This window comes from Epinephelus moara, chromosome 4, assembly GCF_006386435.1.
Source record: "Epinephelus moara isolate mb chromosome 4, YSFRI_EMoa_1.0, whole genome shotgun sequence".
NCBI lineage: Eukaryota > Metazoa > Chordata > Actinopteri > Perciformes > Serranidae > Epinephelus > Epinephelus moara.
Genome location: NC_065509.1, coordinates 19,434,244 through 19,456,742, shown reverse-complemented (window position 1 = coordinate 19,456,742; position 22,499 = coordinate 19,434,244). Strand labels below are relative to the sequence as shown.

Below are 22,499 nucleotides of genomic sequence, written 5' to 3'. Positions count from 1 at the left end.
AGATGGCGACCTCTCTAAAGCAAGGCCCTTGCTATATATATATATAAAAGCATAATTATAAGGCTACTAAAACCAAACGAATTTTATTTTATAGCGATTATACACTTGTATAAACATATTAATGGGTAGAATATTCAGATTCAGATTCAGATTGACAATAAACCATGCCAAATATTACACACTGGCCCTTTAAGGGACTAGATGTCTTGCAAAATTAAAATGTTATGTCTGCCATGAAACAAACTTCAGCATTGGTATGCACAGTATATTCAGGCTGTGGTTTGATTTTTCCTTCCTTCAGGGTAGATGAGGATCCCCACACTCTCTTGTCTAATGTCCAACAATAAATTTCTCAGGCGGTTCAGTGACTCAGAACAGGACAGAACCAAGAACCTTATAAAAACCTGAAAGAATTATCTTTCTGTTCACCCACAGCACTAAGAAAACCATTTCTTTCCCGTACAACGCCTTATGCTTTCCTTTTCTCAGGTCTTTTTCCACAGCGGACATTTTAACCTGTCATAGCCCAGGTGTTACTAATAACATTAACAATGGCTCCGTTCTTTTCAACTGTCCCAGTAAACCATGACAGTGAGCCAGTATGCACAGTACAAGAACCCTTAAACTGAAGCTAAATGGACTTCAGCCACCATCATTAACTACCTGCCCAGGGTCTAAAGGTGGAAAATAGCAATTTGCTAAAGGCCGCTACATTACATCTGTCCTTGTTTTAAATAAGGTTCATGTTCTTTGTGCATTGTCACTGTTCAAATAGTAATACACATACATTAACTGGATTATTTACACTTGTGTTTTTCCTCCTAAAAACTAATGCACATAGCCACCGTGATTTCACCCATTGGTTTGTGAACTCCTGTTTTGAAGCCTCGAGTTCGACTGTTGCCATCTTGTTTTTTGGAGCCAGAAGTGACCATATTTGGACGAGAGATTGGAGCTGTAGAGGAGCGAGGGGTGGATCTGAATGGAGGCCAAGGACACTAGCGGCCCCGCCATTAAATATCTGTAACTTTGGGTCTTCATAAAATGTAAATGGGTGAGTTATATAAAAATTCACCTCCACCACCTTTTTGGGCAGCCTCTAGTGGCCGTTCAAAGAATTGAGGTTTTTGGCACCTCTGCATTGGCTTCATTTTTTTCAGCTCTGGAGGTTGTGCTTGACTGTGACATGTCAAAATGTCTGCTGTGAAAAAGGCTTTCATAAATCTAAGAATCCTAGTATCCCAGCAGTGCACATTGGTAACCAATTTACTGAGTATCTATTGAAAATTGGCATGCAACAGGGACCCACTATAGTCTTAAAGTGCCATTTTGTGCAGTAATTAAGTTAAAAGAAAGACTTGACTTGCAAAAACATCTAATTTGTCGCTTTAAATTTATACTGTTTTTATAGTTTATTGTATTTATACAACTGTTTTTTCTGTTTTCATTGAAGTCTGAATAAAAGTCCCAGATAAATGCATTTGGAATTAAAATGTATGTGAACAGCTTAAGACAAGTTTCTTACCAACAGCAAGTGTCATGACCTTGAGTTTCTCCCTGACGACCTTCACCACTCGACTCTTCTGCAAGGGAGTGACTCTACAGCAGAGCACAGAGCGGCAGCGCTTCGCCAGATCCACAAACTTGTCCTGCAGGTCTGACGACAGAGCCATGGTCAGGGTTCGTCCGTCGATCACCAGAGAGATGTCTGGGGTCGTATCCACATTGCGAGGGTCTTCACTGTACCTCCTCACCTCCTCTAGTGTGCAGTCCAAGATGGAGGTGCACGCAAGCTGGAAAACAAGATGGGTTTTTTGCTGATCATTTTTTGTGAAGCTTTCCAAACCAGAGCTGAAACAAGTAGTTGTGGAAAATGACCATTCATTCAACCATTCAGATAATTGATTGATAATTAAAATAATTTTTCAGCTGGTTCCAGCATCTCAAGTGTGAGATTTTTTAAAATTATTTTCCTCATACTGTCTGTGCTGGATCAACCTGTGTCTGAGATGCTCCGTTTCAGTGCCTGTCTCTTAAAGGCCCTCTCCCAAAAAAGCCCTGTCTGCTCTGATTGGTCAGTGTTTTTGGATCTTCCACATCGCATCATTGCAGCCTTGACATTACTGTGACAGAAAATAGTGGCACTTTTTAGTAAGAAAATTCATCAACAAAACACAACCAGATAAGTTCCAGTAGGAATATGTTTGAAAATTGGGGAAAATTTTACAACATCAGCAACCAAGATTACATGTTTCCTTGACATTAGCATGTAGCTACATGAAACAGTGTATGTCAGCCTGTTTTCATTCACAGGTAGTCTAATACCAACCCTTTGTCATGCTGTTCGGTGTGTGATATCGATGCCTAAGGCTGCCTTTGACCTCTTTATGAGACGCATCAGGGTTTATACTATCTCTAGTGTAAATCCATCCATGGCAATACCTGATGCTGAGAGCAACTGCTGTAGTTTAAAGAGCAAGAAAGTCCATGTAGGGTGGGAGGAAGCGTAGGGGGATAGATCAAACAAAACCGGACCAGGAGACTGCAGTTCACATCCAGTGTGAAGCAAAACGCCAATGTTGTTTTAATGTAACTTTATCTAATTTACATATGGTTGTCACGTGCTGACGTCACTCACATCACAAACGCACTTATTTTAAGCCAAAATACCTTTTTTCTAAACCTAACCAAGTCGTACTTTAGTCTCCCAAATCTGACTGCAAGCATTCTACAACCTTAATGATGTGTTACAAAATGTTTCAGCTTTGTGTCACCTAGTCAGGCTAAAGGGTGCCCTGTGTGTCACTATGAGACGCTGAGGGGTGCGGCAAAGCATCGGTATTTAACCACCTGGGAATGAAAACGGGTTCTGTATGTTATGTAAACACTTGCAGTAGTGTGTCTGGAGCAGATGACTGAGGTTCTTGCTCGCAGGGATTACTTTTATATACTGTATGTTTACCTTATTATTTGAAACTTTGGCCACATTTGATGTATTCCAACTTTGTAACATTATATGTATGACAGCAGATAAAGAAAATCATAGTAGACCCCTAATACGGTACATGCTGGTGAATGAAACAGCACCCTGATGTTGAGTCATGTTCATGATGTCTGACTAAAAGCAGTTACGAGGCTCTGTTCCCATCAGACTCATCGTTGTCTGTAAATAATTCCACTCTCTTAGCCAAAAGGAAAAGGTTTTTCACCACCTATCAAGTGCTGGTTAAATTTCATTAGGTGTGGTAAGGTGATGACTGTGTGAGTGCATCCCTCAGATGGTCATCGAGTTACAGTGGTGAGAAAAAAAAAGTTCATTACCAATATGAGCAAAGGGGTATTTCCCCTGAGGGCTGAATATTAGACTGGTAATTAGATATGAAAGCAGTAGATATTGTATTGGGGGTATTTCACTCCATTCATCATCAATGACTAGTCCCATCTGAGAGGAGCACGGCAGTCCCTTTGTACCAGAAAGCTCCTTGTGTATCTGTTAGAGCCGACGGGTAATTTTGGTCTATTTGAGGCCGGGGATGATTAGACATGGTCAGGTTGTTATGAAGGGCTCCAGCCTGTGCTACTAGATCTTTAATGACCTCAGAGAAGCAGCACCCACACCTGACACCTTATCTTTCCCAGATGAAAATGTGAGGGTTTGACCTTTAGTTAAAATGTAAAAGTGGTCAAAAAGGTTTGGCCATTTAAATTGGAGGGAGACAAGCTCACAGGTCCCGAACTTACTGCTTGGGAGACACTTGGCTTGTCCTGAATGACCGTCAAAAAAAGTCTGTGCTGCCCTTGGAAACAAGCTGTATGTGATATGTGGAATATAAATCATGTCTTGCCTTAATCTGTTTAAAAAGGCCAATGTTCAACAAGAGTTTGTGGTGCTTGTTGGCTTTTCTTATTTTTTTATTTCATTTAATTAATTTCAAAACTTTATTCACCTCCTACTGTGTGGCTCAAATATTTAGCCATGTATTCGTGGGTGAGAAATATTTTAACATTTTGTATTTTTTAAAAAAAATAAGAAATAAATGGACTTTAAGTTGGGAAGTAGCCCTATTAAATGTGACTTTCATTATAATTATTCTCATCAGTTTTGTCCTCTCTTCGCACATTTGCTTTATCTCTTAAGCCCTTTGCACATATTCACAGCACATAACACACTCCATTTTATGTCTCTTGATGCAGATGATATTTTACTTTATTTTCAAAAATCCTGCCAACTCAGTACCAACTTTATTCCAACTATTTAACACATCTGGTAAGATCTCCTGACGTGAGATTAACCAGTAAATTAAACCTGTAAAACCTAAAATAAAACCTGATGTTTAAGAGTATACTAAAAAATGATAAAGAGATAGAATTTTAAAGGAATTGTTCAACTTTGATGAGATGATCGACACCACTCTCACCTTCATATGCTAAATATGAAGCTAGCAGCCAATTAGCTTATCTTAGCTTAGCATAAAGCCAGGACACAGCTACCCTGGTTCTGTCCAGAGGTTGCAAATTCACCTACACGCACATCTGAGCTCACTAATTAATTTACTGTGTGTGTGAAATGTGTAAAAACATGGGGGTAATGTGGCTGACTATGGATCAAATCACTGTGATGTAACACCAACAATTACTTCTAGGTAGACAACTGGCAAATTATGGAGATATGTGAAACTGGCTGACTTGTTTATTTCTGTTGTCATTTTCAGCCATAACTGCAACAATGTTAATGTTATACTGTATAAACTGTAATGTAAAATGATGTATATATAAACACGGTGTTTGACTTATCCGACATTTCTGCAGTGCTTATCTAATGTAGTGTGTCGCTAATATACTGACACAGAAGCTAAGCAATGTAGCCTACTGTGGTTGATGGGGGCTGCAGCGAAACGTATTTTAGCCACCTGGAAAAATCTGAATCAGTTTAAGTGTGCTGTATTTGAATTCTTTTTTCATCTTTCCCTTACACACTTACTAACCGAGACAGCAGTAGACCAGCAACTCTGGTGTTCTGTGAAGTAAAATTAGTGTTTTTGTCAATGGAGTCTGATGGCTTTGAGATAAGGCTTCAGTTCCCGGTCGGAAAGGGCTTTCTGACAGCAAGGTAAAGTGGTGAAAATATTCTAAATATAGCCGGCCTTTTATAGGTGGCTAAAAACTAACCAACCGAAGCAGCGTTTGCTCAACACTAGTTTGTGTCGCAGAGGTTTTCTACATCAGTTATTATAAACAAAAGATTGTGATTCAGTCTTTGTTTTTGGACTAACTTCCTGGATCTTCTGCTTTTTGCCTGGCAACTACTGGTAGGCAGATTTAGTTGGCCTACCTCTGGATAAAGCCAATTTAGTTGTTTCCCCTTGTCTTCCAGTCTTTATTCTAAGCTAACTGGTTTATTGAGCTGATTTTCCAAAATGTTGCTTTAATGGTACGCCATGCAGGAATTGTCAGTTACTGTTTGTTACAGTATCAGTAGAGAACGGAAGCTGAAGACAACTGAAGATTCACTCTCATATTGGAAGGAGCTTTGTCCACTTGGTGCTTTGCCACGCTATATTTGCATTTTTTTTTCGGCGTTGTGTCTGTGATTTTGGTCAGGTACCTGGTTGCCACCTTTTTTTAAAGTCTTGACCTCACCTGTGAACTCTGTGGGTGTATGTCCAGAAATGTCCCAAACATAGCAAAGTCAAAGAAAATAAGAGAACACAGGCAAAGGGCAGATTCTCTGCAGATAAATACTGCACCACACACTTCTAGTGGTTCATAAGTGACAATTGTGAGGGATTACTTTTGTATGAATGCATTATTTTGTTGTTGTTTTTTTTTTTTTTTTTTGGAAAAAATCTGTATAGTCTACCTTTAAGTACATCAACATTTTTATTTCATGTGTGATTTACCAAAACAACTTCTAATTGTGGTGTAAGAAACGAATCAGAGATGTACGACCGTTTATCATCTCAAATAAGCAGTAAAGTAAAGCAGCTCGAGTCAAACAGCCAACCCTCAGTGAGGCAGACTGCGGCCTCCTCACCTTGTTTTTGCAGCTCATGTTAATCACCAGGTCTTCCTCTTCCAGTAGCCTGCAGGCATAGCCAATGTTGACAGCTGTCTCCGGCTTGTCACCAGTCAGCACCCACACCTGGATCCCTGCCTCCCGCAGTGCCACGATGGTGTCTGGGACACTCTCCTGCAGACGGTCCTCAATGCCCGTCGCCCCTGCAGGAGGACATACATCCAAAGCCAGGCATGATGCAAACACAGAGCTTATCACACAGATACACAGTATGTTAATAATGACGGATGTGTGTTTGGGTGATGTATGTTACCTAGCAGGGAGAGGTCTGTCTCTAGCTGCACAGCTGAGTCCATAACAAGCTCCTCTCTGTTGTCTATAGCAGCCAGAGCTCTCCGTCTGTTCACTGACCAGCTTTCATACGCCTTGTCACTCACAATCTGCAGCACACAGAAAAAAAAGGATGAGACAGAGCTCCTCTAGTATCAGAAAATTATGCTGGTGAATATTAATATATTTGATTGTGAACCTTCTTTGTAAAGCAAAGTGTACGCAGCCCCTCTTTAGCATAGCAGTCGAGGTGATGCTGAGTATCTGCTGCTATATTCCTCTGCTTCTCACTGAGATGCTCTGAAAATAATATCACAGATATATTTCTATATGTTTATTTTGGTTTATGAAAGTACCCAGGGTATCACAGATATCTCACATTTAATAAATGTGTGTATGCACTCTCTCCTGCACATACCTGCGTACGGTGTACCAAGTAGCTCCATGATGGCGTAGTCTGCACCTTTAGTGTACAACACATTCTCTTTGGTGATTGGGTGTCGCACCAAAATAGACATTCTCTTCCTGTTGGAGTCAAAGGTCAAGGTGTCCAGCACCTCAAACACCAGGTCCTCCCCGGACGGGAGCCTCACCGTCACGCTGTCAGGGGTGCGGGCCAGCAGGATGAAGCCATATGCCTTGGCTGCGTACACCAGGGCTGCCTCATCTGGACTCTCTGCCTCATAGCTCAGATCATCTAAGGTCGTTCTAGGCTTGTCGCACTGGGATGGAGCGTGGAGTGAACATGTTTGGAGCCCATTGGTGTCTCCAGACTCCTCTTTTTTTGCCGGGGGGTTAAAATGGTCTTCCTCTACAACTGAGTCCTCTGAGAAGGTGCGATTTCTCTTGGGCTCATGCTGCCAGGAGGTGAAAACATTTTTCACCAGGTCGGAAAAAGTACCCAATGGGTTGTTTGTCTGACTGGAGCAGGAAAACCCACTCACCTGAAAAGGTAATGCAAGGAAAATACAGTGTTATATAGTCTTTTACGTCACCATATTGCCCAAACACCCATATGGTGCCAACGCACTCTTAAAACCTTGTCATCCATTTCCACTCTGTTTCTTTTTGTGCTTTTACCTTTAATTACAAACTCAAGGGAAAACCCACGTATTTCTCCCATCTGTCAGACCTGAGACAGCACAGAGCAGCGAGTACTAAAATTAATAAAGGCAACCCTGATTGCCCTTGCAAATCTCCCTTTACTATGCTAATTTAGCGAGGGCTTTACAACCGGGGCCTTAAAGATGAGAGAAAATGAGTACTGACCACTGATGAGAGAGCAGAAACTTGAAGCTAAACAATTGAACAGAACTTTCAAAATTAAACTAAATCTTTGAGGTTAATAGGAAGAGTTTAAACTTAATTGTTATGTGTGTTACTGATTAAATTGTGGAGCTTTCACTGCAGCACTGCAGCCAAATGGCTGGGCACTATATTAAGTAATGAATGAGACAGTTAATGGATTCTCCATAATGTTTTCTACAAGAAAAGTTTTCCATTTTTTATAAGTTTACACACTGAGAGTTTCAAGAGAACACATCCTTCGTCCATCTTTCCTCTCCTGACTGTGCCCTCCATCTCTACATCCAATCCACAGTGGCAGTAAACGGAGCGCTCACCCTCTGTCTCTGAGCTGTTGCCATGGAAACCACCACCGTGTTGCAAATGGCGAGACCCAGAAAAAAGTCCAGGTAAGGATCTATCTCCCGGCTGCTGCTGCTGCTGCTGCTGCTGCTCTCTGCCCTGCTAATCTGCTGAAGCAGCTTCCTGTCTGGAATCACCTCAGTTTCCTGTTGGAGTAAAAGTTAATCAGTTTTTTAATTAAAAGCTCATGTTGATAAATTGTTTCTTGCTTACACTCAGCTTTCATTGTTTTTGACATGACAGGATTGGAAAAACGTTTTTAGCCTTTAACCTTTTCATCCAGTTTTATTTGCTCATGTAGGAGGGAAGATTACAGGAAGGACAAAAGGACAGAGGGAAGGTAGGAAGTTTTCATTTACACACACACATTCTGCTCTGTTAGAGACCCAGCGTGAGGAAATCCAAAGATGGGCTCTGTGCTGCCTTGCTGGAAGAAACACAAGACTTTTTTCTGTCTCAGCCTGTATCTCCAGGCCTCTGCTCTTTGCCCCGTCGACAAAAATAGACACAGAGCTACTGTACTGTATATCAAGACGCCGATGACTAATCTATAGTGCACGTTTACAGTTTATGTGACATCGGTAGTCTGTGCCAAATGGTGCCCAGCATGACCATATGTCCCGTCACAGACACAGGGGCAACTTTGAGCCAAAATGGATGTGCTTATCACTGACACCTAGCAGCTCGGCCATCTGCAGCGGGGACTGGGACCGTGAGGCCTTTTGACTCAAGGATGGGTGAGATTTGGGTAAACAAATGACAGTTTGAGGTCTTCTGAGTTTGTATGTAGACATGGGACTGCATTTTTAAAGTGGTTATAGGTTAAAAGTAAAAATTTCTTGAGCTTAGAAACGTGTATAGATGCTAATTATCGAATTAGACAGCAAATGTAATTAAAAGAAGTGGAATAAGTGTTGAGACCTTCGGGGTTCTGGGACTCACAATTTCCAAGGACCTTAACCAAGGATGTAGGTTTTGTATCAATGCTGAGGGACACACATATGAAATAGGGAGTTTGGGTCCTCCCTCAGGAAATTTTGACCATCTAACTGCATTCTGGTGAATTTTTCTGAGTCAGTTTTTGATTTTTCTGCATCAATTTATGGTTGAAATGTCTTTAATTTTGTCAAATAAAAGTCCTCTGCTACAAACGTGCATGTTCTAAACACTGAAAGGGGTGTGTCCCCTGCGTCCCACCCAAAATCTACACCTACAACCTCAACAAACAACATCAACCACCAATAGGAAAAAGCCCCAGCAGAGGATGTACTTCCTGTGCCAGCTCAGGAAGTTCAACATGCCTCAGGAGCTGCTGATCCAGCGTGAGTGTGAATGGTTGTCTGTCTCTATGTGTCAGCCCTGTGATAGTCTGGTGTCCAGGGTGTACCCCGCCTCTTGCCCAATGTCAGCTGGGATAGGCCCCAGCCCCCGGTGCCCCCCAACAAGATAAGCAGTTACGGAAAATGAATGAATAAACTGCAAATTATGTCTCAATACTAAGCACCCGTGTGTCAATACAATATTGCCACATAAAATATCACAGTACTATGCTGTATTGATTTTTCCCCCTACCTCTACTGTATATACTGTCATATCCACCTACCTCATGTAAATAAAGCAACCTGTTTCATAATCGTTCTATATTTATTCCAGCACCCTTTCCAGTCTGCACCCTTAACCATGCTGGCGTGGATCTGCTATATCTGTACATAGTAGTCAAATCTTTACAGCAGTCTGTTTATGTTTACCTTGTTCAGCTTTGTTGTCCTTGTTTTGAGCTTGTGTGTCTTTTCTGTGTATGTCTATTAATAGTTAAACGAAGAATCCTTGTACATGTACACATACTTGGCCAATGCAACTGATTTATATATAGAAAATACTTCCGCTTCAGTATTGTAATAATTTTATCTATTCATATAATAATGACTGAAACTGAATCTACCAAATTATAACTAATATTTTTTTATCATAATGATCTTGTCAGCCTTGTGATAGACTGGATAGACTGGCATGCTTTAATAAGCTCCAGTTCTCCGTCACAGTGAGCGGGATAACTGGTTTAATAGATGGATGGATAGATAAAGTTACATTTCCATACTGATAAATGCATCCATAAGAATGCCTCTGTGGTAAGACACCATCTAAACTCAATATAAGGACATTATATTTCATTTCTCTTTACATTAGTACCAGACAGGACGTCTCAGTAGCTGTCCCATCTTCCTAATTTGAGCTTGATTGTAGTGGGCCGGTTCACATTGTATAAAATGTACTGTCATGTTTGATTTTGAGCCATTTGTTTGTGCTACTCAGTTGTGATTATAACTGCAAGGACACTTGTTAATCAAGAAGAATGAGTCTAATTTGTGGGCCCCTCCGGGTGGCCTTGAGTCAACTACCTGACTTCACCTCCTGCAGGAGTAAACAAAATGCTGACGACCATTTTCCCCACTGTGGCTCCCTGCGACCCGGCATTATATATCAAGACAGGCAAAACCCATAACCCCTCCCCACTCTATCTGCCTTTTCTTCCTGACTGAGCGATCATCTTACCAGCGGACTGCTGAAGGCCACATTGCTCTGGGCATTTCCCATGACCTTGCTCTTGCGTCGGTTGTCATGGTAATGGCGCTTGTCTTTAGGCTCGGTGTCTTCAGTATCCAGGGACCATCCAGTCTGTGGGGGTCGTGGCCACTGGTTGAAGATAACCTCCTCGTCGGACTCTGGTTCATCAAGGACAGCTAGGCGGATGGCTGCAAATCCCAAAAAACATGTTGATACGTACAGCATGTACCATATATTATGTTCTTTATGTCAGGTCAAGTCATGTTCAAATGCAGAGCCTTTAACCACAACCGCAGCGTCAAAGTACTTTAAAAACCTGGATTTAACAGCCATACCCACATGGAAGGGAAGTGGAAGGGACTGCCCCCTAAATTAGTCAAAATAAATGAACTTTAGGAAGAATTATATAAGTAGAAACCCAACTCCAGAGTAAATAGATCAGTAATACAATTAGATGGTGTAGCAAATCAGATTGAAGCTACAAATATGGAAGCAAAAAATCAGGATTCAACACAATATGGAGGTGAAAAGGGGGATAAAATATACTGATAAGAGTCCCATACCTGTACCTTACCTGTAGGGCTAGTGAGCAGTATGGGCTGTTTTGGTGTGAGTTGCCGAGTGTTGGAGATATCAGCTGTAGAGATGTCTCCCTCTCTCCAATATAATGGAACTAGATGGCACTCAGCTTGTGTTGCTCAAAGTGCCAAAAAATCTATTTGAAAAACTCAACAGCATGTCTCTTTCCAGAAATCATGACCCAGTTACTCAAGATAATCCACAGACCTTGTTGTGAGCAGTTTCATGTACGAACTATTTTTTTTTATACCAAACTACGCCCACAAACTGTATCACTACACAGAAGGAAGCATCTACTGCTAGCTCACCTAGCACCCCTGAGCTAGCTAATGATACAGCTCAGCCGAGGACACCATTAATGTTTACATCATGTTCATATAGCATCATTTACATCATGTTCATATAGCTTTCGCCGCCATGTAAAAAAAAACTCACTAAATGGCCCGTGAAAAAATTATTCTTTCCAGCGGATATCTTAGTTACAACATGATTGAGCTAGCAAAGCAGTTTTGTGTTGCTATGTGTGGTATTTATTCAGTTTTGGGAAATCACGATGTCTAGAAAGCATCAGCTGACAGGGACAGCTAACAGCAGCAGCAAAGCTAACATCAGGACGTCACCTGTTAAAAGCCTCCCGTTGTCGGATACGACATGAAACTACTCCAGTTAGCTCAATCATGTTGTAACTAAGACATCCGCTGGAAAAAATATTTTTTTCACGGGCCATTTAGTGAGTTATTACAGACACCGCTATCGGCTAACGGCGTCCCTACGTCGCCCCAGTCAAAATGGTCGTGCAAGGATTACGTCACATCCAGAGGCAGCCCGTAACTTTACAGGAACCTTCCTCCTACTCCGCTCTCAGTGGAGACACGGCGGTTGAGAGGGCCGAACGAGAGGACGTTCCTGTAGTAGTTCCTGCCCCCCAAATAGTACCAGGAACTTCTTCAGTGGAAACGGGCCTATAGGCCTCAAAAAGACTTTACCCCATAGACTCAAGAGATATCTGTAAATCAGTAGATACATTTTTTTTTACAGATATTTTTTGGGGCATGTTTTTGCCTCTAATGGACAGGACAGTTAAGTGTGAGGGGGGGAGAGAGAGGGGGATTGACATGCAGCAAAGGGCCACAGGCTGGACTCGAACCCAGGCCGCTGCGGCAACAGCCTTGTACATGGGCGCCTGCTCTACCACTAAGCCACCGACGCCCCAGTAGATACATTTTTTAAGCATCACAACCCTTGTGAAACTATCCATTTAGTCTGATTACATTCAAAAGGTCAAGAAAAATCATTTAATCCCCATCCAAGTTAGCAGAAGGCTATATTGGAATTTAGCTGCTAGGCCACCGAAAGTCTCTAGTGTGCTTGCTCTGTGGGCCCAGTAATATGAAAGAGCCTGGTAATTTCATACCACAGAAAAAGCTTTTTTTGGCTTCATGTGCCACTGAGCATCTTTCATAGGAATGAACCACGCCTCCAGTGCTGTATCCAGTTCTCTTTACACATCTATGGGTGACACGTTGGGTCATGTGGTTTAGTAGAAAGCAAATAGTTTCAACAGGAAATTGCTCACAACAGGTCTGTGGATTATCTTGAGTAAACAGGTCATGATTTGTGGAATGATACATTGGTGTGGAGTTTTCCAAATGTATTTTTTGGTGCTTTGAGCACCACAAGCTGAGTGCCGTCTAGTTCCTTTATATTCAAGAGCAGGCAGACTCTATGGCCGATATCTCCAACACTCAGTAACTAATACCAAAATAATCACATGTATTTTTGATTTTGGGGTGAACTGTCCCTTTAACTCCTTTACGGTATGTGCAAGACAGAGTCAAAAATGTTGATCAGCTGATGTTGATCATGACACAGCATAACTGGAAATTAAGTTTCATGTGCAGAGCCAACCAGGAAGTGCTTTCCAGCTGAACAGGTGACAAACAGCTCAGAATCAACATGCAGAGGTATGTGAATACTGGTGTATGCCAGAATTATGTTGCTATGTGCTATGTTGGCATTAGTCGAAGTGTTGAAGTCAGTGCAGCTCAGTTGTTTATCAAGTGTTTCACAAGTGGTAAGTAGGCAGATTCTTTTCGACCCATGTTAGGCTAATGAGCAAGTTAGCGATTTATTCTCTGGTGACATCTGTGATTGTGCTATATCCAATTTTTTTTAATGATTGTATATATAAATACATAAGTGTATACGATGAAAAGCAGTGGCGCTGCAACAACTCTTTTTGGTCAGATAAAATGTCTCAGTATGAAGGATTACCATTCTCTTTGTGTGGGTACTCGGTGCCCATGATGGAGCATCTGCGAAACACCATCTTGTTCTCAGTGAGGGTGCCAGTCTTGTCTGAGAAGATGTATTCAATCTGTCCCAGGTCCTCCGTGATGTTCAGGGCCTTACACTGAATGCGGTTGTCTGTCTCCTCATCGTACAGGTCGATGTCATTAGTGATGAAGAAGATTTGACCAATCTTCACTAACTCAATGGACACGTAGAGGGAGATAGGAATCAAGATCTACAGAAGAGGAGAGGAGAGGAGAGGAGAGGAGAGGAGAGAGAAAAAAATCAAAATATAGACAAGAGATACAGCAGAGAGTAAGAAAGTGATCGGAGAAAGGAATGAAAGGAGGTAATGGGATGACAAATTTGAGAGGAGTGAAAAGTGGACAACAGACGGAAAAGATATCAGAGGAGAATGAGGAGAAAGGAGACAAGAGGAGAGTTTAACAAATTAAAAAATTTGAGAAAAACACACTACATATGCTCTCTCAGACACAGACAGACTCCTCCACCTGCAGCAGGATGATCATGGTGAAGAACATGTAGAAGCCCAATAGACTGGGACTGTCCAGGTGACCGTTGCTGTCAGGGACCAGGTAAGGGGGCACACCAGGTAGCGCCTGCAGCAATACGTAGTGACCTGCATGTGTAAGGACAGGAGAATTAATCACACCGACTGTCGCGCAGAGAGGAAGGCTATTTTTGGCACCACACCTTCCCTGTCTCCTCCCTCTTCTCCTGGTATGTGTTTGGGCCTGTGGCCAAAGTGACTGAGGTTTGTTTTTTTTTATTGGAAATTAAATGTCCCCTCATAAATGTAAAATCATTAATCATGAACCAGTCTGTGTAGTGGTTATGTAATTCATTACTGACCTACTGCTCCGACGAGACACATGGTGAGGAGGAGAATGACGCAGAAGATGACGTCTATGTTCAGTTTCCGCTCTAGTTTGCTGCGCTTGTATCTTGGCCCGTTGTTGTTGAGCATGGACTTGGTTTCATGGCCTTAAACATGGAATCAGAGGGTGTAAATTCAGTTACCAGTCCGCACTCCAAACTGTCAGTGAACACCAACGGCAAGTGATGACTTCATCCTTAAATGTGCTCATTCTGGGTCGGCTAGTACAAGGACAAGAAACAAGGCACTAGGCGATGAGGTCATGTCTTCTGCAACACTTCAGGAAATGTTGGGGCTCATTATTACACACATTAAACACATTTTAAAGACTTATTCTGATTATTTAACCATGCTAATGGCGTGGATCTAGAGATTGCATCGTCAGTCTCTCAGACATTTGGTCCACACTTTGATCCAGACTGAAATATCTCCAAAGCTGTTAAATAAATTGTCATGGTCACAAACCAAAGGGTGAATCTTCTTTTTTTTTATACAGTCTATGATTATCAGGTCAAAGTTGCTGAAAATTGTTTTATACTATGGTTTATATACAAATACTTGAAAACTAACATACCCATCATACTTTGTGTTTCATGCTAATTAGCAAATGTTAGCATGCTAAAATATGATGCCTTCTAAACATCAGCATGTTAGCATGCTGACATTAGCATTTAGCTTGAAGCACTGCTGTGCCCAATTTCAGCCTCATACAGACGCTAGCATAGCAGTTCACACTTAGCCTTGTTTGACAAATCTGGACAGATGTTGGGCAAAAATAGAAAAAAAATTCACATTGAAATCAGAGTAATTTTGTGTTCTGCAACATAATTACATAGCACCTGTAGCAGGTCATAATGTAGGCCGACAAAATGCAGGGAAGTATAACAACATTTTTACAGGTAGTAAGTCAAACATTAAGGTGGGGTTGTGATGGGGAAATCTGGACTCGTGGCCTCAGTACAGCTAAAGTCGTAGTCCCTTGACAAAAACACTAAAAGCTCAAGGTCAAAGCGGTGAAGCAGCTTAGTAAATGGAGAGTATACCTGCATACACCACAAAGCCAACAGCGTAGTCCGTGTTTCTCACTGTGCAGCCTCGCAGCAGCAGACTCTCTATTCCGGCGCCCACCTTCTCCTTATCAGGTTTCTCTCTGCAGCAGGAGAAAGTGAGAAACCTCCTTTGTACTGTCAGATCTTGTTAGATATTCATTACTGCTTATATTCCCCATTAGCAATTCCACTGCTTTACGGCCATAGCTGGACAGCATGGGTAGACCAGCTGTAAGAGCTGTGGTGCCCGAGGAAATCGATTATAGTCTATTACAGCCCCAATAAAGCCTCTGGTGGCATCTGAAAGTGCAGCGAGTGGGTTGGAATTAGTTTTGCTCGGCTGCTCTGAAAGGCTCAAAGGAACTGTTTGGGGATCACATCCATGTGATCTGTGTATTTGATACTCACACATAACACTTGAAATGATTCAGATTGTTGTTGGGCTTTTCACACACCACGATGCTGTTGAAGCTTTCAGGTTCAAATTCAGGATCCTGGGTGAGGAGAGGAGGTACAAAGTCAAAAAGTATGAATGGAAACTTTTAAAATGTAACTCGACCTGCACTTCCACACTGAAATAGTAGTCATTACACACAGGAAAGACGACTGTGCTCCAAAAATATGCATTTATGTAACAGGTATGTTTTCTGTGTGTCACTAGACTTTGACTTACTATAATGACCCGCAGTTACCGCAGACGTTCAGGAAATGTTGACGTGTGTTTAACGTCAATCACAAGGAGAAGAAAGGTGAGGAAGCACAGAGGTAATGGGGACAAAAGACAGCAAAGAAATGACACCCAGAAAGAGTAGGCATCCCTCACCAACACACAGAGGCCAGACATCGCCCTCCTCTGCTTCAGGTTGGTCTCTCCATCCAGGTTGGACGTCTCTATGTGACACACACCCTTGGGGTCGGATGTGTGCAGCAGCAGGAGGTCCGCAGGGACGATTTCATTGCAAACCACTCTCACAAAATCTCCCACTCGCACATCCTTCCATCGCCTCTCCATAAACTGTTTCTCTTTCCTGAAATAAGACATGTCAGACACCAACAGTCATTACAGATTATTTCATAAAGATACACAAGTCCCTGGGCGGCTTTATATTGATTTTTGTCACATTTCTTAACAATACTGGCACAGTGGGCGTATTTTGTCTATGTTTATGCAATCAAATGAAATATCGACTCGCTCCTTATGGATAAAAAAAAAAATCATAGCAGCTGCTTAAGTCAGGGAATAAACAACACAACCAAATGAAAAATCAATGCTGTTGTTTTTGGAGAGTGGCCCAGATGTGTTTTGTGTGTTTTAGAATAAGGAAACTTTTAGAGGAAGACACGCTGCAGAAGGCCTACACATTATGACCTGAGGCTGTTCCCAGGGTTTGAGGCTGTTCCCAGAAAGCCACTTGCTTTATCGTTTGAACCTGCATGTCAAGCTGGCTCAGCGGTGACAGAGAGCTGCAGGTATGCTGCCTTGCATGTAGGACCTGATCGGGTGGCTGCCACATAACACCACGCCTCACCTCAAACAAAGCCAGGAGGAAGGGGTTATGTATTTTTAGTATGTTGTGTTTAGAATATACTGACCAGGTTGCACAAACATTGTTCATCTGTCAGAGAAGCTTTATTAGCGCTTTTTAAGTCAGGCAGCCTCATTGACAGGTTACACTTAGGGTGAGTACATTCCTCAAAAGAGTATTGTGTGTTCTCACAATGCATACAATACATTTCACCCTAGATGATGATCAGGTCAGTGATTCATCACCTACATATTTTTAGGAAGCACCATTCTCATATTAAATGTGAAGCTAAAGCTGTTAGCTTAGCTTAGCACTCAGCTAAGACTGAAAACAGAGGGAAAAACTAGCCTGGCTTTGTCAAATGGTAACAAAATCTGCTTACTAGCATCTTAAAAGTTCATTATTGTATTAAACTGTACAAAACAGAAGTTTAATAACAATAATTTGCAGTTTTACGGGAGACTATGTGATGAACTTTTTCTTACCTGTCTCAGCCAGTTGTGCCAAAAAATAGGCCTAGTCCAGTAGCATATATAACCCTCAGTAAAATGTCAAATTGTTATTTTTACACTTTGGTTTTTGTAGCGATTAAAAACAAATGTGTTTTTAGATTAATTACCATTGACAGTTACAGGCTGTTTGCTTTCTGGCCACGAGAAGATGAAACGTATGATACCACTCTCATGTTTGTATGCTACATAGGATAAGCCAGATGTTGGTTAGCTTAGCATTGCACTTAGCTAAGACTGGAAACAGGGGGTGTCAGTGGCTTAGTGGTAGAGCAGGCGCCCCATGTACAAGGCTGTTGCCTTGGCTGGGCTGGGCTCGAGTCCAGCCTGTGGCCCTTTGCTGCATGTCACTCCCTCTCTCTCTCCCCCTTTCACACTTGTCTGTCCTATCAGTTAAAGGCTAAAAATATCTTAAAAAAAAAAAAAGACTGGAAACAGACGGACACAGCTAACCTGACTTTTAGTTTGTTAAAAAGCAAACATTTAATGACAATAATTTAATAACAGGAGACTATGTGTCAGACTTTTTCTTGCCCCTGACCGATAAACATCTTTGAGTCTCTGCTAGTTGAGCCAGAAAACAGTCAAGTTCATAACCTCAAATTAAATGCTATATACTTTGTATTTGTGTATAGATTAAACAAAGGTGTTTCTAGGTTTTGTTAACAATGGACAGATCCAGGCTAGCTGTTTTCCCCTCTGTCCAGTCTTTATGCTAAGCTAAGCTAAGCTAACTAGCTAAGCTCACTTTAAAATGTATTTCAGTGATCCTGCACCTATATAGTTTGACCTTTTGGAAATACATTTATTTGCTTTCCTGTCAAAAGTTAGTTGAGAAGTTTGATATCACTTTCATGTCTTAACACTAAATATGAAACTAAAGCCAGAAGCTCGTTAGCTTAGCGTAGCTTAGCTTAGCACTGAGATAAGACTGAAAACAGAGGGACACAACTGACCTGGCTCTGTAACATAATCCACCTAAAAGCATCTCAGCTCACTAATTAGCATGCAGTATATAATTTTAGCTTATAAACCCATACAACAACTGAAGTTTAATAACAATATTTTGTCGTTTTACAGGGGGCTATGTGTTGAACTTTTTCTTGCCCGTGACCTGTAAACTTCCTCGAGTCTTTGCTAGTTGAGCCAAGATATAGTCCAAAACAAAACCCCAGGGAAAATGTCTAATTGTCATTTTTACACTTTGGTTTCTGAATGGATTAAAGTGTTTCTAGATTTTGTTACCATCTGACAGATCCAGGCTGTCTTTATGCTTGAACAAAGCCATCAGGATGCTGCTTTTCATAACATTAAAAGACAAACATGAGAGTTGTATCAATAAGTGTGTTAAATGTGGCTAGCCGCAATAATTACATTTTTCTGCAGCTGGGAAGCCTGTTAACGGAAAAAAAACCTGCAACTCTGTTTACTGATAGGCTGCGGATAATCTCTGGCCACAATTTGCTGCTTAAAGTTAAAATATCCCCAACTTTTAGCACTTCACCACAATTCAAATGGCTGCAGCTTGGACCGGCCGCCGCATCTTTCCATAGACATAGCATGGCAGCTTGCCGCAGGCCATACTTCGCTGCTCCTTGGTGTGTTTTCGGTGCAAGGATGCTTTCACACCTATAGTTTGGTTCATTTGGTCCAAACTAAGGGGGAAATTATACATGGTTACATTTTAGTTCTGATTCGGGTCTTGTTTGCACTGACTTGTTACAAATAGACCAAGAGCAGCAAACATGAAGTCATACAGACTGACAGGTGACTCGTTGATTGGACAAGTCAGGCGATTGGCAGTTGATAAATATAGGCCTACACATCAAAAGCACTAAAGTGCTGCATAAACTTCTCTCAGTCACCAGAATTTACTTTCCCCATGTGAGTCCTGATGATGCAGGATGACAATCGCCACAACTGTCCAATCAGTGAGTTACCTGTCAGTCTGTAACTTTATGTTTACGTGTCTCTAATCATCCACTTTGCTGCTCTTTTGAATTTGGTTACCTGATATGTCTTTGTAAAAAACGACAACCACTCTTCACAAATACAGTGACACTTAAGATAACCTGTTTGGTTTGATGGTAGATTTGATATGAGTCACATTCATACGACATATGCTCGATTAAATGGGCTCTCAGGATTCTAAAACAACAGACAGGAACAGTCTGTGAGGTGTGTCGACTGCTTTAAAGTTTTGCAGCAGGCAGACTATAAATTACAGATGTTTAACAATACAAAAACATGAGTTAGGAGTCAATCAGCATGACTAACAGCTATCGTGTTTCGTGTTCGGCGTGTTTGAGCGCAGGCAGATTGACAAGAGTTTAAAATAGAGATAAGATAGATAGGATGACCCTGAAGATAAGACATGCTCAAACACACACACTTCACGCCTCTGTGAAAACAACATGTGGGTGAAGGGTGATGGGAAATAAAGATGTGCATCTGAGAAGGTCTGATGAATTAAAGTTAAAGCATCTGACAGCCTTCCACGTGGACCTTTAAATGCACTGTAAGGGCGCGTGTTCCTCGTGCTGTCAGATGGATAAACTTCCCTGAGACAGAGAAAAAGAGGAAGTGTGTGGAATCCTAAAATGTATTCTTGAGCTTCTTCTGGAAACATTTGTATACTTCAAAGAAATCCCAGCCAATCGATTCTGTTCTAATCTTTACAAGCCCAAAATGGAGCTTTAGCATCCCCACCCAACGAGCAAAGAGAGACCCACGAGAGCCCACTCTCCATGACTCAACAGCTATTTATCAGATTGCATGAGGCAGAGACGGCTAGTGTCCGTTAACAGGCCCAGAGGGACTGGTGCGTTCTCTGAAGAGTCCAAAATGCTGCATCTGGGGTCTGCACTTAGGCCACCTGGATCCTATCACCACACACAAATTACACAAACACATGATGTAGGCTTTTCCCCAGCTGAGGCTGCACTTCCCAACATCCCTGCTGACTTTTCGCTGGAAATTTGAAAGCAAGCAACTGCTGGTTAATGATAAACCTTTCCAGAGGTTGAACGTGTGCGGATTCATCATAGCAGTCGTCTCCAGTCTCACATCACATCCTGAGCAAATCCACATCCCCTCCTCCTCCTCCCACTTTGCTCCAAAATCACAGCAGCAAAAGGGTTGAAAATGACAGTGTTTATCCTCCTTTGTGAATTATTCATTTTTCACCAGTAATTCAAAAATAGATAACCGCTAACCTTACTGTCTCTGCTGACGCAACACCCAGATGAGGATTTCATCAAATGTGCACAATGCGATGGTGAGAGATATTGTTGTGAGGCTCTTCAAAAGAGGAATAATCTCCCACACATTTTCTATTTCTAAGTCAAAAATTCTCACGGGGTGCTGGAACGCAGAGGAGGAAAAAAAAAACCACACACACACATGCAGCACACAATCACACAGATCTACACACAGACATCAACATGCTGGATGATAAGAATCATAAACACAGATGTGGAGGTGCCGTTAATGTACCATGAGTGTTTCCACTTGCCACATCATGCATGAACTGAACTGCTTCTATATTCGGTATATGTTTGTTTTTAAGTCAGTTACCTGCTGTAGATGAAGCATGGTGTGTTGTTAAGCTTCTTGTCCGACTGGTACCTCCTGAAATCCTCCCAGGCGTCCTTCAGGGCCGTCAGAGACAAGATGACACAAATGGGGATCAAAGCTACCTCGGGCTGAAAGGCGTTCACCACAGGGACAAAATTCAGAATAGCCAGGCCTACAAAGTAGAGATTGGCCAAACGGTGAAACTGCTCAAAGAGGTTCATGGGGATGAAGAGGAGGAGGGTGTATTTGGTGGTCTTGATGGCGTTGTTAGGGAAGTAGCGGTTCGGTTGCTTCCAGTTCTCCAGGCCCTCATAAGGCAGATTTGACACCAAGTTGCGAAGGTCCTTGTCCCGCGCCCTCTGACCTCTCAGAGCATCCCTCACCAGAGCCAGAGGACTTCTCCACGTCATGGCTGCTCTGTCTGTCTTTCTTTTCCTCTTCTCACCAGCTTTTCCTTCTCATCCTCTCAATACTTACAGCTCTGATGAGTTAAAAAGACTCCTCAGGTCCATCCTCTTCTTGAATGAGCGTCTGTGTGCATGTGAGTGTGTGAGGCCTAATGGCAGGTTGAAACAAATGACAACACACCTAGTCCTCCTCTGAGTCCGCCCTTTGCATTGACAGGTGTGTTTGCATTCCTTGCACTGGTACTGTTCAAGTCTTGCAGAGAGGGGAATTAAGGCGGCTGGTTACAGTCAAAAATTTAGCTTAGGGTGCTCCAGTGACTCAGCTGATTTTTATTTTGCTGTCAATAATCTCATTTCAGTTTTCAAACTCTTTTAAGTCCCTCACACTGCAGAATCATGACTCAGTGACCTGCATAGTATTGTAGTCTTTACTGCCATTAATACATTACAGTGTGATGTTGTCCTTGAAATTTAAACACTAAAAAAAGGACAAATAAAAAACACTCATACGGTATACACAGCTGACAATCTAATATTTGCAGAGCAGAAAATTGGTGCAGTGGGTCATAAGGAGATTTGAACTGACAACACAACACAGAGCAGAGCGCAGCGACTGCTGGGGGCAAACATATATGAAGAGTCTGCAGAGTGTGAATGAACACAGCAGAGGGAACTTACACCACTCATTCAGGAATATACAGATGGAGAATACAGTCTATGACATTGAAAGACAAATATGACCTTCTAAAATAGGGCTAAAGATGATAATTGATTCTTTAGCGGTGCATAATGTCTGTTCACTTTCATCCACTGAGAGGTCAGAGGTCTGAAAGAATTCTTGAAGACTGAGGGCACTTTTTTAAACAGTTTGTTAAAGGTTTAAAGTTGGATCGTGCAGAATTGGTTGAATGAACCTGTTTACATGTGTGTGTGAGTGAGACTACAACAAAGCAGCTTCTTGCACAGATGGCATGCATGTAGGATGCCTTCCACTTCCTCATGTTGACATATGTTTTCTTTTCCAGAGCAGGCTGCAGAACCTGTTTAAACAGGCCAGATTTACACTGGGTCACTCATTTATTGTGCTTAAATTTAAATTACAGCC

General features: G+C 41.9%; 1 protein-coding gene across 1 annotated transcript in view; it reads right to left on the bottom strand.

Moving 5' to 3' along the window:
• The window catches only part of atp10b (ATPase phospholipid transporting 10B), a 26,734-nt gene extending 5,207 nt beyond the window's left edge, over nucleotides 1-21,527 (bottom strand). Inside the window, exons 1-14 of the mRNA XM_050043202.1 lie at nucleotides 20,988-21,527; nucleotides 16,200-16,404; nucleotides 15,785-15,870; nucleotides 15,371-15,477; nucleotides 14,303-14,434; nucleotides 13,942-14,069; nucleotides 13,412-13,664; nucleotides 10,547-10,746; nucleotides 7,969-8,139; nucleotides 6,765-7,290; nucleotides 6,546-6,646; nucleotides 6,330-6,456; nucleotides 6,035-6,219; nucleotides 1,526-1,793 (exon numbers count right to left, since the gene is read on the bottom strand). Coding sequence (XP_049899159.1) covers nucleotides 1,526-1,793; nucleotides 6,035-6,219; nucleotides 6,330-6,456; nucleotides 6,546-6,646; nucleotides 6,765-7,290; nucleotides 7,969-8,139; nucleotides 10,547-10,746; nucleotides 13,412-13,664; nucleotides 13,942-14,069; nucleotides 14,303-14,434; nucleotides 15,371-15,477; nucleotides 15,785-15,870; nucleotides 16,200-16,404; nucleotides 20,988-21,397 — 2,899 coding nt within the window. The 5' untranslated portion in view covers nucleotides 21,398-21,527. The remainder of the gene's footprint in view (nucleotides 1-1,525; nucleotides 1,794-6,034; nucleotides 6,220-6,329; nucleotides 6,457-6,545; nucleotides 6,647-6,764; nucleotides 7,291-7,968; nucleotides 8,140-10,546; nucleotides 10,747-13,411; nucleotides 13,665-13,941; nucleotides 14,070-14,302; nucleotides 14,435-15,370; nucleotides 15,478-15,784; nucleotides 15,871-16,199; nucleotides 16,405-20,987) is intronic.
• Nucleotides 21,528-22,499: the final 972 nt, after the last annotated feature.